Source organism: Canis lupus, chromosome 1 (assembly GCF_011100685.1).
Source record: "Canis lupus familiaris isolate Mischka breed German Shepherd chromosome 1, alternate assembly UU_Cfam_GSD_1.0, whole genome shotgun sequence".
NCBI classification, from domain to species: Eukaryota; Metazoa; Chordata; class Mammalia; order Carnivora; family Canidae; genus Canis; species Canis lupus.
This window is the reverse complement of record NC_049222.1, coordinates 75,612,921-75,630,994: the sequence shown is the minus strand read 5'-3', so window position 1 is coordinate 75,630,994 and position 18,074 is coordinate 75,612,921. Positions and strand designations below refer to the sequence as shown.

Below are 18,074 nucleotides of genomic sequence, written 5' to 3'. Positions count from 1 at the left end.
TTCCAGGAGTGTATCCATTTCTTCCAGATTGCCTGATTTGTTGGCATTTAGTTGCTTATAATATGTTTTTAAAATTGAAATAGAAATGTTCTTAACAGCAAACATCTTCCGACAGTTGAGGAAAAAATGAACAAGGGTATAATCCCTTTTAAGCCATCAATTGAAAAAAAAAAATTCTTCTTATTCCCTCTCTGATTGGTTTTTAGTAGGTAAATCTCCAGTCTGTCTAAAGGGATCAAGGATGATAATAGATCTCTTTTTTTATGAAAATGCATTTGATGCCAAAGCCTGAATCACCTCCAGGATGAAATCTTGGTTTCATGGGCCTGCCTTACTCTTGTTCAATTTTGGGAAATCATGGTCACTTCCTAAGTATTAGTCTTATCCTGAATCAGGCTATCTCAAGTCAGAACATTCGATAGTGAGGCATTAATGAGAATACATCAGTGTGCCATAAGCATTTGAATTTGCTTACATTAGGAAGAACGTTGCTTTTTGGCTAATCCTAAAATCACTTTGGTTATCAAGCACATCATTCCAAAGAGCACTGACTAAATGAATGTAAATTAATTAGAAACACAGTGAATAAATTTAGAGCCTAAAAATATTTTTTAGAGATGCATTTGACTTATAAGAAATGGATCAGAATAAACCAAAAGTTATTTAAAAATAACTTTGTAGGGATGCCTGGGTGGCTCAGCAGTTGAGCATCTGGCTTTGGCTCAGGGCATGATCCTGGGATCCGGGATCGAGTCTCACATCGGCTCCCTGTGTAGAGCCTGCTTCTCCCTCTGCCTGTGTCTCTCCCTCTCTCTCTGTCTCTCATGATTAAATAAATAAAATCTTTAAAAAAATAAAAATAACTTTATAAAGTCCTTTTAAAGAGACACAGATGCTGAGAGCCAAGGTCTCTCAGTCTGTCAGGGACCCAAGGGACTTGAGGTTTACATTTGGCCGACATTAAAATAATTCCAAGTTGCCTCTTAGCATCTTCCATAGTTTCTTATTGTAGATACACAGAATTCACACCTGGATTTCAAACTTTGGTTTGGCCTTTGCACCCAAAATAGCATCCCCAACTAAATGGTTTAGCTAATAGTTGCTGATACTTGAGCATTTGTTAGGTGCTAGAGCTTTCCACTATCCCCCCTAGTCTTATGATGTAGGGTATTAGGACCTGGTTTTTGGATGGGGAAACAGATTTGGGGGTTAGGTAACTTGCCTTAATGGTAGGCTGGCATTCTGGCTTTGAAGTCTCAACTCTTCACCCAAAGAACCTATGTTTTACCCTCCTCACAATGATTCAGTATGTGACTTTTAACCTTAGCATCTGTGGTTAACCCACCACCACACCCCAGTGTGGCTTTTTCTCAAAAGCTCATCCCTTTCTTCCCTCTCCATTTCCTCCTTAAGAAGAGGCTCCTTGTTATCTCTAACCAAAGTCAAAGTCACATGCCATATAGTCAGTTCTTGGAACATTACAGACCACCTCTTTTTCCAGCTGTGCTTTTAAAATTCTTCCCCATCTACTTCTTTCTTCCCTCTACTCTGACCTCGAGATCTCATGCTCTGCAGGGGAATGAGGAAGTAGCCATGTGGGTCAACAGGAAGCCTAATTTTGGTGCCTCCTGGAAATGTCACTTGTCGGTTTCTTTGCTCTCACCTGCTCTATCTGCATGGGTCAGTAGGCGCCACTATCTTCATTTTAAATTAAGAGATGTGAAAAAAAAAAACCCACAAGTAAAGTGAGAGACTGGAGTAAAGGGCAAAACTAGATCACTAAATCCTTCCCTACTGAGGCATCATGGAAATGCCTTGGGTTCTAGCCATCTAGGTTGTTAGAAATAAATTAAGTATGATCTGATTTGAGGAAAGGAGAGAGAAGTTTTTAAAACGTCCTTCACAAAGGCAATTATTGTCATGTGTTTTCTGTGTTTTAATTCACCTGTGGGCTGAAAAGTACCTCAATAGTTCTGGCCAAGCTTGTTCTGAGTTAGTGGAAACCTACTCAACCACCTGGTGTGATTCATGTGGACCTCCCTCAGAGGATTAGAGAGAAATAAAGCTCTTCCTCCTTACTTTGCATGATTACTCCCAACCACAGATAATTTGAACTTCTCTATTCAAATTATCTGTGTCAAACATTCTTGCACTTAGATGACCTCCCAAAATTTCCCCATAATTTAACAAACTCTTCAAATTCAACTAACTCGCCAGACTATTCAAGGAGTAGGTCAATCTGTGTATGTGTGTGTGTGTGTGTGTGTGTGTGTGTGTGTGTGTGTGCAGAGTCACATTTCCCACCCAGTTCCGTGTTGAGACTCTTGTAAGTGGGTACCACGCAGCTGACATCTGAGTGAGCATGGGCTGTGTGGCTCTGAGGGCCATAGGTCCTAAAATCAATGACTCATAGGCAGGATGAAACCTCACCTGTATTTCTACAGAACACCCTTTAGTAAGAGTATTCTTTCAAAAATTGCCTCAATTTTCACCCTTAGAAATCCTGACCTCTCTTGCTGTCAATTTTCCATTCTCTGTCTCCTCTGGATCCTTCCCCCTGCTTTCAGTTTGGGAAAATCTTTTAGTTGCCCTATTCTAAAAAGACATACCCTAAATATGGACACTTGATAAATGTGATACTAGTCACGTGGGGAAAATATTGTTTTTTAAGTGATGCTGAAATAATTGGATGCCTGTGTAGAAAAACAAAAACTTGATTCCCACCTTGTTTATTCATAAGATCTAATTTCAGGAGGACCAGAGTCCTCAATGTGGAAGTCAGCAACAAGTTTTTGGAAAATATGGGGGGGTATTTTATGATCTTGTGAGACAGAAAAAGATGTCTTAAACAGGATATATAAAACAGAAACACTTAATAAATAATTGGGACCACAATGTAATTAACTTTTGTGCATCCAAATATTAAAGGGTGAAAGACAACTTAAGAAGTATAGAAGTCATTTGGAAACCATATAACTGAAAAAGGGCTTGTCTTTGGAACATAAAAAGAACTCCTTCACATCAGTAGGAAAAGAGACAAAATCCAGTAGAGAAAACAGGTGAGAGACTTGAGCAAGCATTCCATAAAGTTGGTATCTAGTGGCCAATAACAAGGGAAAAGTAAAATGAAACCAAAGTGTTGCACTACTTACTATACATCTACCAGAAACATTGCAGTTAAAAAGCCAGATAAATATTGGTGAGGCTCTGCAATAAAAAGAACTCACACTCCCTGGATGGAAGTGTGTATTAGTAAAACCACTTGAGAAACCAGGTTGCCAGAGTCGCTAAAGTTGAAAATATAGATGCATTCCCAATGACCTAGCGATTCTACTCCTAAATATAATGCCAAACAAGTCTGTTACATACGCATCAGGGGACATGTCTGAGAGTGTTTAGAGCTGTGTTTGCTTGTAGAAGCTCCTAAAAGCTCCAAGCTTAATGACATAAATGTCCACCAACAGTAAAAGAGATAAATTGTGTAATGTTTATGGAGAATACTGTATATCAATGAAATGGGATGAACTCCAGTTACACACAATACCATGGCTGAGTCTCAGGAATCCAAAACTGAGCAAAAGAAGTCAGACACAAAATGATTCATCTTGCCCAATTCCATATAAATGTTTTAAAATAAGCAAATATTTTCTTGTAATTTTCTGTTTATATAAAATTTAAAAATAGGCAAAAGCAGTGCTAGGGGATTCATAATTATAAGATAAGACATAAAGCAAAGCAGGGAAGTAATTCCTATAAAGTTAGGATCATTGTCATCCCCAGTGGAGGTGGCAGTTGTGACAGATGTACAGAATTGGGGTGTCCTAGCTGAGGGATGCAATGTCCTGTTTCTTGACGTGGATGGCACTTTATAATAAGTGTGGTTTTTTTTGCATGTTATATTTCACAATGAAATTTTTTTTGGGGGATGCTCAGTGGTTGAGCATCTGCCTTTGTTTGGCTCAGATCGTGATCCCGGAGTCCTGGGATCAAGTCCTGTATTGGGCTCCTGGCAGGGAGCCTGTTTCTCCCTCTACCAATGCCTCTGCCTCCCTTTGTGTCTCTTGTGAAGAAATAAATAAAATCCTTAAAAAAATTTTTTTTTGAGTTAAAAAGCCTCCTGTCTACAGTCTCAATCCTGCCTCCCCTGAGTCTGTCTCTCTTCCCCGCTCTGCTCTGCCAGGGGAAAGAACGTCCTCTCTTCCCTCATTTGCTCCCCTTCACAGCTCCCGCTCATAACACCACCTGTCCTCCTCCCCCACTCCTGGTCACTGGTGACTTCTTGGTTGGCAAATCCAGTGAATTTGTCTTTGCTGCTGCTCATGTAGTTCTCTTTTCCCTTGGCTTCCCCAGACTCTCCCCTCTCCTGGTGCTGCTCCTCATTCTCTCCCTGAGGATGAAGATCCTTTGATTGCTCCAACCTCCCAGCTCCATAAACACTGGGGCTTCCTAGGTTTCTCTTATAAGCCGGTCTCATTCATGCCACTGGATCATCAGTGTGCTAACAGCCCCCAAATGCATGATGGCCCCTTCTAGCCTCCAGGTGCATGTATGCCTGCAGTTTCCTGCCTCCTCCCCATCTTCATCTAGGGGTGAGGAATCACCCTAATTTCATCCAGCAGGCCTCAAAATGAATTCATGGTTGTCCTTGTTCTAATCATCCCTCTGGATTTCCTGTTTCTATAAAGGGAATCACTTCTAAGTTCTGCTCTCAAGCCAGATATGTTGGCTAGTCACTCTCTTTAACCTGCCCCAGCACCAAGAGATACTATTATTATGTTCACTCTGAGTGCTAGCTAGGTACCTGCTAAGGTCTGAAGGTGTCCCTGCTATCCTCACAAAATTCCTGCTGGAAAATCTAATACTAACGTGACAGATTTAGGTGGTGAGGACTTTGAGGTGATTAGGCTATGAGGGTAGAGCCCTCAGCAATGGGATCAGTGCCCTTATAAAAGAGACTCCAGAGATCCCCTTGCACCTTCTGCCCTTGAGGACACAATAAGTAGATGGCTGTCCATGAGGAAGTGTGTCTTCACCAGATCCCGAGTCTGTTGGTGCTACAGTCTTGCACTTTCAGTCGCCAGAACCATGGGAAATAAATTTTTATTTATAAGCCACCCACTTTATGGTGTTTATACCAGCCTGAACGAACTAAGACAGCACAGTTTTTAAAAACAAATACTTTCTCCCCCTAACATATATTAATTCACTTAATTCTCTCAACCCCAAGATATACTATCATTATCCTACCTTTCAGAGGAGAGAACGGGAATATTCACAGCCAGAGCAACTCTTACCTCACCCTGACTCAACGCTAGTTCCACGCTGAGAGGGCCTCCAACCAGTATTGGTACTTCTGCCCCGTGCTGGTTTGCACCATGATTATCATGCTACCCTTCTAAGTGGCATCACAACCACACACAAATCTCTTTCCATTTTGTCCACCCTCGACAGGGCTAGTAGAGTACTTTAACAATTGGATAGTCAAATTCTGGTTGATTCGTCCCCAATGTGCTAGCATGCGTTGAGTCCACATGATCTGGGGCCAGCTTGCCTACTCTCCAGCTCCAGTACCTCATCTTCTCTATCCCAAGCACATACCCTCTTTCGGGAAGTTCTCTTTGCTTGCAGTGCTCTGCTGACAGCTCTCCCTGTTCAACTGGGAAATCCCTGCCCCTTCTTTCACCCTGAGAGGCTTCCTGGTCAGCCCGGCTCACCTGCATCTGTATGGGCAATATACTCTCTGCCAACTTCTGACATCGTTTTTTGTTTATTTTTACATCATGTTACAATTGCATATTGGTTTCTGCTTGCTTTGCTCCTGGAGGGCAAGAATAGTGTCTTATCCCTTCTTGCCTTGGTATCCCTTTCCAGCAGTGGTCTTAAATAAGGGGGGAAGTTAATGATTTTGCTGAGTAAACATGTGTCTTGTCAAACCGCAAGCGTTGGAAGAAATAACCTGGTCACAGTTTGTGGGTGTTGATGTGTGGAATTCTCCTGAGTTTGATACCTGGAACTGCTATGTTTGATAGAAGAGAATGAAGCATAGAAACCAGGGCTATCTTTGATGGATTTGTGTCCTCCTCACTGACTGGGATGCCAACTACTGGTGATATGGGCCCCCTTCCACTGCAGAAAAAGGGGGGGGTCCTGCTTCATCCTGACTTTAATTCTATGCCATTCTGTTTCTTCCATTCTCTTGAACCGTAAAGAACCTCTGCTTTATGCTTTTTCTCATTTAACTCCTATGAAGGGAGTTAGGATATACCACCGCCAAAAGATGCCATTTTGGCTAAGAGTAATTTTGAGCTGTAAGCAATTAAGGAAAAGCAGACACAGAAAACTCTCTTCAGTCTTCCTCCCTTTTTCTGAGAGCAGGGCATGAATTTCCCTTGTGCAGCTGTCCTCTCTTCCATCAGTGAGAGGAGAATACTCCTAATCACTGGTAATAGAGTTAAGATTGCATAAACCTCATATTAAACCTTATCTTCCATTAGCTACCCCAATATTTCCTAGTCACTTCCCACAATCTCTTGGCCCTTAACCTCTTTCTCTCTCTTTCTCTTTTGTCTAATCACTTTTCCACAATTCTTTTTCCTTTGTTAAAATGGTATATAAGCCCCTGAGTTGTTGAGGTTCTTTGAATTTTTTATTTCTTTTCTATGAAGCTACATGAACCTAACATTAAAATATATATTTTTAATTTTTATTTATTTATGATAGTCACAGAGAGAGAGAGAGAGAGGCAGAGACATAGGCAGAGGGAGAAGCAGGTTCCATGCACCGGGAGCCCGACGTGGGATTCGATCCCGGGTCTCCACGATTGGGCCCTGGGCCAAAGGCAGGCACCAAACCGCTGCGCCACCCAGGGATCCCCCTAACATTAAAATATTAATAAACTTTATTACCTTTCTCTGTTTAATCTGCCATTTCTCAGTTTAATTCACAGACCTCAGGTGCTGAATCTAAGAGGGAAGAGGACAAAACTTTTCTTCCCTTACACTACTAACCTTGAGAGAAGATCACTGTGACTACTTTACAGGCAGCTGAACTGAAACTCAGGGAAGGGACAGTAACTTGTGGGTAGAAGACTTAGGACGTGTGCTAAAGCCCTTTTACCTTCCTTGTTCCTTTCTTTGCCAGTGCCTAAAAGTTTGTATTGCTTTCTTTGGTAACCATGAATCCCAGGAGGTTGCTGACCCCCATTAGTGTGACTCCCATGCTAGCTTAGGGAAGGGACCACAGCCCGGGATATCTCTGAAAACCCCCATCTCAGTGCCAGTCAGAACACCTGGCATTTCCCTGTAACAGGGCTCCTTCCGGGTCTCTGCAGCACCCAGCCCAGAGGTAAGTGGCATTAATCACTCAGTGAGTTTTGATTGATGACATGAGACTAGTTTGCATAACCTGGCTGCACTGGAGAGGGGGGCACCTAGGCCACTGTCAGACAGGGGCTTTGGGACCTGGTATAAAGAAAGAAAGCCTCAAGTGTGCTCCTTACATTCAGGAGCTGGACTCACCCCATTCTCTCCATTTTACTAGCTCTTTGGAAAATGCTGGCAGGGCCTGTGAACTCAAAACAAAAGCCAGAGAAGAAAGTCTTGTTCCTAAGTGACAGGGCAAGTCAGCGATGCAAACAAGTTCAATTAAAAGAGACTTTTCAGGTTTGTCAACAGGAACAACTCAAGAAGCAAAATACAATATTTTAGAAAAAGTTTTATGAGAAAATCTTATTGCATTCCAGTAATCCCACTGCTTTGTTCAGAAACCTGCCAAGGTGGTAAGAAAAGAGCCTTATTCCCATTGACGTGGTCTTAAACACAAGGCAACACGCCTGTCTGCTCACCTGGAAGCCAGTGTTGCTGCAGCCCTTGGCTCTGGGGGTTGTCATACCCGTCAGCTCCACAAAGTCTCTGCTGCTCATGGAATTGGCTGGGCTCCGAATTCTTTTCAGATCTGGTCTAGAGGTTCCTCAGTAGCTTGAAAGGGATCACAGCCTCTGCTGATGTCAGGCTGCTACCTGCTGTTTATGGCACCTGGGCAAGGCTTGCACTGGAAACTGAAGAATCTGTTGGGCGGAGTAGGTGGAAGGAGTGGTTTTAAGGGAAGGAAACCCTTCCAGTTCAGGTCCACCCACCTCATTAAGCTTGGGCTGTTTTTACTCTGGAAAACATTTTCAGTGAACAGGACAGAAAAGGATGCTTTCACAAGAGTGATGAGTGAAATAATCTATTTCCTGTGGGTGGTGCTGGGGACTAGGAATCTTGGGGGATGGGGAAAGACCTTAAGGACTGGTTTTTATCTATTGCCAATATTCTGTGCCAGGTCTACACTTTTACAGTGGTCTTGGGTTCAGTACAAGCAAAACCAGGTGTGGTAAAGTTATGATTTGCTCAGGGTTGTTGGCTAATTAAGGGATGGTGAGAGGCCAACCTCATGTCTAGATGATTCCAAAGCCTTTTGACTACATCCCTGTCCACAGATTGGATTGCTTTTCAAAATCTACTTCCTAGAAATGCAAATATGCAGCAGATAAATGGAATGTGACCAACTGCTCATTTAATAAAAAGATTCTCTATTTTAGGAAATTATTAGCTATACAATTCTTTCAAAAATGGCAGTTTCCCTTAGTACCTTTAAAATGAGTGGCAATTGTGGGCCTTTTTGGAAATGTGAAAAATGCTTGCAAGAAGTGAAAAGCTAGAATTAATGAACGATATACTGCATACAGAATGAAAGAAAAGAATGGTAGAAAATATCAAATATTATTAATGGTTATTTCTGGGTTGAGGTATTATGGGTGGTTCTTATTTTCTGTTTCATACTTTGCTGCAATTTCTATCATGATTTACTATAATGATTAGTGAGTTCTTAATCCACATTGCCTGGATGAGATTAAATTCTGGGTTTAAATTCTGTCTCTACCACTTCCTGCAGCAAACTATAGCTGAAGAGCTAAACTCAGCCAGTTGCTTTTTTTTTTTTTTTAAAGATTCATTTATTTATTTCAGAGAGATTTAAAGAGAGATAGAGAGATAGCAGGCACATGTGGGAAGGGGGAAGGTGTAGAGGGGTAATCTCAAACAGACCCCCTGCTGAGTACAGACACCCACTCTCCCCACCCCCATGCAGGCAGGATCTCATGAAATAGACCTGAGCCAAAACCAAGAGTTGTTTGCTTGAGCAACGGATCCACCCAGGTGCTCCAAGGTGCTTATTTTTATACATACAATCTAAAAGCTTGGAATAGTTTTAGATTTTTATGTATTTTAATTAATTTATTTTGTTTTACTTTCTGTAATTTTTATTTTTTTTATTTTTTAAAAAAATTATTTAAATTCAATTTGCCAACAAATAGTATAACACTCAGTGCTCATCTCATTGTGTGAGATTTTAGGTTTTTAAATGGTTGGAAAAAAAATCAAAGGTACAAGTATTTTATGACACAAGCAAAGAATATGAAGTTGAAATTTCAGTGTCCATAAATAAAATTTTGTTGGGACACCAACTTACCCATGCACTATGTGTCATTTACGGCTGCTGATGGCTCCACAGTAGCTTGAAAGGGATCACAGACTGATGGCTAAAAGTCTAAAATATTCACTACCTGGCTCTTTATGGAAAATGTGTGCTGATCATTGACTGACTAACCTTGTGAATTTGGACAAGGTACCAAATTCTGTGCTCAATAGTTCATCTATAAAATTGGGATAATAGTTGTCATTTTACAGTATATAATTGAGATGACAAGATGTACAACTAAAAATAGACTGGTGCTGGGCACATATTAAATTTGTTGTGATATGATAATACTTATCTTAAGATGTTAGAAAAAAAGAAAAAAAAAACACGATGATCTCTAAACAGTAGTTTGCATGCATTTTAGGGACAATTTTCTCCCTGAGGCCAGGTACACCTCTGGCTGAGCAGGTAACATGTGCTTACACGGGAAGGCTTAGCACTCCCACTAGATTGTCAATCCAGTCTCTCCCCAAAGCCCCACTGTATTGGCGGTGTGGGAAGGGTGATCTCTGACTTCTCACTGTGTGCTCCTGTACACACCCCTGTTCCAAGTCCTCACCATGTTTCAACACCATCAGAGCTTGCTTTATGGGCATGCTCTTTATTGATTCTCACTGAGTAATGGAGACTTGGGAATTTTGATCAGTTCTTCCCCATAATTGTGATATGCCATCATAAGTAGGCACCATGTTACCAGATGCTAAAAGTCCAATTTTAGCAATTCTGGAAGTGATTGAGAAAGGTGAGATAAACAGAAAGCAGATCATATGGGGAACTTTCATTGTAAATTTGTTGGAAGAAACCAGCTGCTACAACCAGATATCAAAACCACCATGAGCTCATGATTCAATCTAGTTAGAGCTTAGGTAGCATCTTACTCTCTGGAGGGAACAACAAAACAAAACTCAAATTTTATTCTGATATATGTGGTTATGAGCACAGGTAGCTTGACTGACGTGCTTGACACTCCTGCAGATACTCTTATAAGAAATTTTTATAATATACAACCCAGTGTTTTCTTTGCCCCCAGGCTGTTTTCAAACTTCAGTTTGAAAAGAGTACAAACATTTTTGAGAATATATCACTGTGCAAACAAGAACACTATAGTGTTAATGGAAAACACATACTTGCCTCTTCTATGCTCCACCTACACCAGTGAAAAGGAAAAATGGAGAGATAATTAGAAAAAATTATATGGGGCAGCCCTGGTGGCGCAGCGGTTTAGCGCTGCCTGCAGCCCGGGGTGTGATCCTGGAGACCTGGGATCGAGTCCCACATCGGGCTTCCTGCATGGAGCCTGCTTCTTCCTCTGCCTGTGTCTCTGCCTCTCTCTTGCTCTCTCTGACTGAATAAATAAATAAATCTTTAAAAAAAAAAAAAGAAAAAATTATATGTACAACAATGTGCTAAAATGCAAAAGTGATTGTCAATCATAGAGAAGTTTTAACTTAAAACGTATCTCTTTCAAACCTGTTGCTAAAAGCTTTAAAAACTAATGAAATTCAGATTTTCTTTGCAACATTGGTTAAAATGATTGATAGCTTTGTAGATCTATGGTTCATTTTGACCAATTTGGAAATAGAAATTGTGATCAGAAAATGAGGTGAAGGACCCTTTGAACTTTACAAGACTGTATTTTAAATCCTTCCTCGGCCATGTAGAATCTTATCTGTAAGGAATAGCTGGTGCCCGGGCCAGAGGAACGGTCCCTTAACTCTGAGTCTGAGCTATTTTCATTGCCGTGTTCCTCAAACTCAATTTTAAACTTGAAACCATTGTGTGGGGATTCTCAGTGGCTCACTGGTTGAGAGTCTGCCTTCAGCTCAGGGCATGATTCCTGTTCCCCAGATCGAGTCCTGCATCAGCTTCCTGCGAGGATCCTGCTTCTCCATCTGCCTATGTCTCTGTTTCTCTCTCTCTGTGGCTCTCATGAATAAATAAATAATTAATTAAAAAAAATAAACCGTTGTGTGGCCAGTCACTGGTGTTTTTAATCAAATAATTTCTACATTCCATACCCCAAGAATTGGCTTTATGAAGACTGCATGTACAAGCTCATCAAAGAAAAACAAATGGAAAAAATGCAAGTACTTCAAAGTTTATTAAAAATATGAAAGCAAAGAAAATGAAATATATGACAATACATCTTGCCTTGTGAGTGATTCTAGAGTAAGGTTACTCTTTCTTTTTTGGTGAGAGTGTTTCCAGAAGGAGTCAAATGAATTTTCAAAATATGTGTAACACTTGTCCCACATTAAGAACAATGTGTTATAACATGAGTTTTATCTGCTCCCTGCTGTTTTCCCCTAAGGGACTCATCACGTATTACAGAGTGACATTTGCTTATACATCTTGTAGTTTAATAAACCAAAAATGTAATCCTGGGATGCTAACAAAGCTTAATCTCATTAACCAACTCTATTCAGATATTCAAGAGTGGAAGAAAAAAAAACCCCACAATAACATGTAGTTGAAATAAATACTTTGGGATGTTTTCAAACAAGAAAACTTTTTGCTTTTCAACATTCCTGCTGTGCTAAGGATAGTTAGCCACAATACTTCCTATAGTCAAAGATAGGTCAGTGGATTTTTGGCCTGAGGAATACTTAACTGTGATTTAAGATTGTTTGGCAGACTGTATCACTTTATTTATTTATTTATTTATTTATTTATTTATTTATTTATTTATTTATTTATGAGAGAGAGTGCACAAATGGGGGGGGGGGACAAGCAGAAGGAGAGGGAGAAGTAGGTTCCCCACTGAGCAGGGAGCCTGACTTGGGGTTTGATACTAGGACCCCCTGAGTCAGTCACTGAGCCAGCCAGGTGCCTCTGTCTGTCTGCACCACTTTAGTTAGAATCCTGGGAAGGATGATTGTGGCTCAAGGGATGACCAATAAAGAAAGAGAGAGAACTAGCATCTGTGAGCACTGCCATGTGCCTTTTAAGTATTTATGTTGTTTCCATTTTATCTTCGTAACTTTGCAAATGAAGTATTACACTCTCTGTTTCACAGAGGAAATACTGGAGGCTCAGAGAGACACACTGATTTTTCCCAGAACATAATGAATAAGTGGCAAAGTCTAAATTGGGCCCATGCCTCTTGATGGTCATATCAAGAGCTCTATGTTCTGGGGAGAAATACAGTCCAGAGGAAGCACAACTGAGTTAATACCCAGAAGCACTCATTCTATCAGTTGAGAAAGCAAACCATCCCCAAGCTAAATGCAAAAAAGTGAATAAAATGGAAAAATGATGGGCTCGACAGCAGAGTCTCATCCACCTGTGTATTTTGAAATCCTCAAAAAATGTGCCAATGCTTAGTTGAGGTGATTTGTAAGAAGGCCCAAGTAATGGCTTGACTTATTGTTTCCACCAGAAATGAACATTTGGGCTGTAAGCTATCCCCATCTAAGCTGTACCCATCTTAGTCTCTGCTTTCTCTTCTGTGCTCTAGAACAGAGTAGGCTCGAGGCTGAATAGCTTGTCCATTGATCAAAGGAAGAAAATGGAAGTCCCTACATTCCAGTAAAATGAGGTGTATAGTGGCACCTCTCTTACTTAGAATAGGCCTGCTGTGGGGGTTAAATGAAATACTGTGTGAACAGTGGCTGGCATTAGGTAGTGAGAATGTGCATACTCAAGATTCTGAGGGAAACATGCCAGCCCAGAGTGGACTCCTAGTGCTCAGTGTCTGGTAGGCTAGGTAGGTACCATCACACGTCCCTTAAATAAGGTTAACTAAGGGAGTGGGGAGTGATAAAAAAAATTGATTTTGGCCTGGGTTATGGTAATACCAACGTAATCCTTGTGGAGGAACAAAGGCTTTTGAGGAAACCTGTTCCTGAGTCTGAGAATATGAGATTCCCAGAGGTAAAAACCTTCCCCTTCATTTTGTTAGTTTAGAGAAAAAAGTGGTCTGCAGAAAAGCATCATGCTGGGCTGGGTCTGCATATAAACTCTCCTCAGTTCTTACCCATAAAAGTGGTTAACAATAGTGTCAGCTGCGTTCTTCTGACATGATCAGGTGAGTGGATCTTATGCGATTTCAGGGTCCATGGACCTGGCCCAAGGTCTGAACACTTAGGCATTATTTCCTAAGTTACCACGGTGCTGGTCATTCTACTGTGGAAAACACTCATTGTCCTTTATCATGGATGAGAAACCAGGACATAGTTCATGAGGGAACAGTGGGTGGTTTTAGATGGTCAGCTAAAATAGGGCTGTTACTGGGGAAAAAAAATTGCAATTTCTGGAAAAGGGAATACCCAAATATATTTTCTACATCACTTCATAACTGTCATGGCAAGAATCTTGAACAGGTGCTAAACGTAGATGAAAATTTTGATGAGAAGAGCTCATTTATAAAGTTGAAACTTTATAATTGTGAGACCTGAAAGATGCATTCTTAACCAAATAATCACCAAGCATGGGACAAAGCAACATCATGTGCCTCCTGATATGATGCACAGAGGAGGACAGATCACTTCCGAGGGATTCCTGCCCCAAATGCGTGACTCAAATCTAACAATAAGGACATTAGAACCAATCAAAGGATATTTTACAAACTAAAATGGCCTGTGTTCTTCCAAATTGTTACGGTCGTGGGAGGCAGTGCAGGCAGAGAGACCATTATAGATGATATGATACCCAAGATAAAGGGTGATCCTGGAGTGGATCCTGGACTAAGGGGCAATGTTTGTTATAAAGGACAATATAGGGACACATTGACCAAATTTTGGACATAGCAATATATCAATGTTAAATTTCTTCATCTTCATAACTATGCCATGTTATATAAGAGAAAGTCCTTAGGTAGACATTGGATACTTAGAATTAGAGGAGTATGATGTCTGTAATTTATTCCTGAATGGCTTAGGGAAAAAAGCAAATGATAAATATACATAAGTATGAGAGAAAATTAAAAAAAGGAAATGAGGCAATGTGTTAGTGGTGAATCTGATTAAGTTCTAGGGGTTTATGTTATTCTTGCAACATTTCTATAAGTTTCAGATGATCTCAGAATAGAAAGTTATAAAAAGAGATGTTTTATGAATGATTCACATATGTGAACTTATAAATTTAGCTTCTGCCAGTTATGTTTGTAATAACGAAATGGTTAATTTATATATATAATTCCCCTTGAACTATTTTATTTTGCACTGTAGAAAACAAGAACCAATAATAATGCTTTTCTTCACATTCATACAGATTTTAGGAAATTACTGCCTTTTCCTCTGGAGAAATAACCTACAGACAAAAATACAGTACCCCATTGTGAAATCTGCAAATGACAGAAGTCAATCGCTCAAAGACAACCCCCAGGGCAGGAAAGCACACAAGTGAGTCACAAGATGGGGCAAGCACATAAGCACCACAAGCTGGGGAAACCAGTCATTTCTGTTTTCAACACCACTGATCCAGAATATACAGTAGGTTCCACAAAGGGATGATTTTTGATATATGGTCTGAAGAACGTTTCCCAAATGACACAAGAGTGTCTTTAAGGAGCTGTGCAAGGAGAAATGTTCAAGAGTAAGAATCATGCCAAAGATCAGGGTCAGGGAAGAACCTATAGGGAAAAGGAAACTCAGAATGTCAATGTCTGGATACTTCCTTCAACCAACTGTCTCTGTTGGACTCAAGAGGGAACCTCAAAAATTTTGAGGGCTCAAATCAGCATATATATGGTGTCCCTACAAATCCTCTAGGGTTAACTATCTTGGATAGTGATCAACATATATCCTAAAGCAACAGAGACAGACACTGAGGCTGTCAACATTAAAAACTAAGATGGAAATTGTGCTTCCGACAAGATGAATTGGGTTTCTGACTGGCTTTTATCCTGATCTAGCAGCTTCCTTCTCCCCTGTTATTCCTTATATTTTTTACCTTATACTCAAAATTAAATGTGAAATCTGAGGTGCAGGTACTAGGTAGTCCAGAAGGCAGGGCTTCTGGAAGTGCTGGAGTCAGTACTCACTGTCTTCTCATAACAGCCTGACCTTCCTTCAGACTCGAGAACCTACTACCCTGGAGGTAGGTCTGAAGTTCATCCATAAGCCTGGTGACTGCTCACTATCCCCCCTCCCCTGCCCTCCAAAGTAGGGGAACAGAGTGAATCTTTACTATGGCACAGGTATGAAATGCACATGAGTTAAAAAGAAAATCACAGTCGCTCTGGAAGGCAGGATCCAGATTCATCCTGCAGGACCTGGTGCATGAGGCCAAAGTTGGATGAGATCATACTCTTCTGCTTGAGGTAATGTAAGGCCTCCTTCAGGCAGACTACTTGGTCTTCATGAGCTAAGCCATGCAGATGATGGATGAACAGGAGATCCCAAAACCTTGCCTCCCTTTTCCCTGACACGGTCAGCGAAGTCTATGCTTCTTAAGAGTGGGAGCTGCTGTCAGCCACATGGCTGTCCTCCTGTTGGATCCATGTGTAGTGGAGGGGGCCATGCTGGCCTCAGAGCTCTGTTGTGAGACATTCAGTGGCCTGTGATGTGCAGGATGGTGTGGACATTGCTCTGATGCCTGCTAAGCAGTTTGGTGAGTACCTTGCACTTGTATGTATGGTAGGTTCTTTCAAGGTTGAGGAATGGAAGGCTTGCAACCGGGCTGCCCTCACCTGATGTTGAGCAATGGTTTCCCACACTGGCTGGCGAGGGCTCTCTTGTTGCACTGTTCTCTTGTGAAACAGTTTTGACAGTCATGTAACACTGAGTATCTTCTGAGTCAAAGGACTCATATCCCACTTGGAGGAAGTAGAGGCGCAGAGCTGTAGCCAGCTGATGGAGCTAAGAGCTGCCTGTCGTGGTCAGCTACTGACCTGTTTTTCACCACTCCCAGAATTCCTCCTATATATATATTTAAAATCTTTGAATCTTTGTATTATTCCACATATTTTCTCCTATGTGGTTAAATGCAGATTCCATACAAATTTTATCATTTGAGTTCAGAGTTGGGATGGATTTATTAATAACAACATCAAAAATTCTGTTATGGATTGGGGGTTAAGATATTTGGTATAGGGGTTTCTTCTCATATAACACATCCATAAAATGGTAAGATCTGTCATTAGTCGGTCAAGTAGTCTGGCTCATATTTACAGAATGCCAACAGTGACATCAAATTTCAATCAGGGGCATTAAATTCAAAGAACTTAAGCATGTACCCCAAATGTTGTCAATTGTTCTAACATTTGCTCTAAATGCAAAAGTAAATGTTTAAATGAGATCTTGAGCTCACTTATATTTTCAGCCGTACCCATCACTATGCTATAATTTCACATATTATCAAAGCTTGAGATGGTGTTGGGGCTCTTAAACTGGGTGGGAGCACATCTAGAAGTTATAGCATTATTTGGGAACACTAGGCAATATTTGTATTTTATTCTATTCACTCTACTGTGCAGCAGGAAAGGATTATATTCTGCATATGCCTGGTAACCTTCACAATTCTAAATTCTCAAAACTATGTAAAATAAGGCAAGAAAACCTCAGTTTCTGAGTTTTTCTGCTACCTTTAGTGTGTTAGTCATCACTTGCTTTGTTACCATTCATTAGGAGGATGCAAAACTTATAAAAATTCCAGGTAACTTCTTCATTCATTCTGTGCAAATTTTTTAAAAGATTTTTTAAAAGATTTTATTTATTTATGAGACACAGAGAGAGAGGCAGAGACACAGGCAGAGGGAGAAGCAGACTCCATGCAGCGAGCCTGATGTGGGACTTGATCCCGGGGCTCCAAGATCAGGCCCAGAGCTGAAGGCAGTGCTAAACCGCTGAGCCACCCAGGCTGCCCTAAAGATTTTTTTTTTAAACATCTCTTTATTTGACAGAGAGAAAGGTCACAAGCAGGGGGAATGGGTGAGGGAGAAGCAGCTCCCCATGGATCGGGGTGCCTGATGCAGGACTCGATCCCAGGACACTGGAATCATGACCCAAGCTGAAGACAGATGCTTAATTGACTGAGCCACCTAGGCACCCCGACTCCATTCAAACTTTTTTGAGTAAAAGAAAAAAAGAAATCCTAATCCCAGCTTCCTCTTCTGAGAACTGCACATACTGAAATGTTGTTAACCATTGTTCTCTGTTGGTAGAAGAACAGGGCAGAAACGCCTGGGCCTCGACTATCTTGTTCTGTTCACATCCTTGCTCACAAATGTTCCAGACCCTTCAGACTCTGTTCTGGATTGGAGAAATTTCACTTGACCTTGGACTGGTTCTTTCACCTTGCTTGGTCCTCAGCTCCCCAGTGGGTTGTCTCAAACCTCTGAATCCTCTAGCTGGCCCGCCTCTAGTCCAAGGGCCTGACTGTCCCTGCACTGTTGAATCTCCCTGCAGGCACAGGACTCTTCCTGGGGGCAGCAGAGAGGAGCTATACAGAAGCTTGGAGGGCTCAGATCTTGGCTTCTAAATGCTGTCCCCCTGGAAAGAACCGGACAGGTATCCCTAAAATGTGTGCTGGAAACAAGGAAGTTTTTAAGCCTGACTGAGTTTGTATCTAAAGTTTGTATCTGAAAAGGGCATCAAAAGGCCTCCAACTCAAGG

The 18,074-nt window shown here is 41.1% G+C and overlaps 1 protein-coding gene across 4 annotated transcripts in view; it reads right to left on the bottom strand.

Moving 5' to 3' along the window:
• The window catches only part of SLC28A3 (solute carrier family 28 member 3), a 77,415-nt gene extending 69,244 nt beyond the window's left edge, over window positions 1-8,171 (bottom strand). For 3 of the 4 annotated variants that reach the window (XR_005354058.1, XM_038526957.1, XM_038526956.1), the window contains exon 1: window positions 7,844-8,170. Coding sequence is in view for 3 of the 4 variants with exons in the window: in XM_038526957.1 (XP_038382885.1) it covers window positions 7,844-7,921 (78 nt within the window). In the remaining variant the exon portion in view is untranslated. Of the gene's footprint in view, window positions 1-7,843 lie in introns of all 4 variants that reach the window. The other variant, XM_038526958.1, reaches the window with a different exon arrangement.
• Between the last annotated feature and the right edge of the window lie 9,903 nt (window positions 8,172-18,074).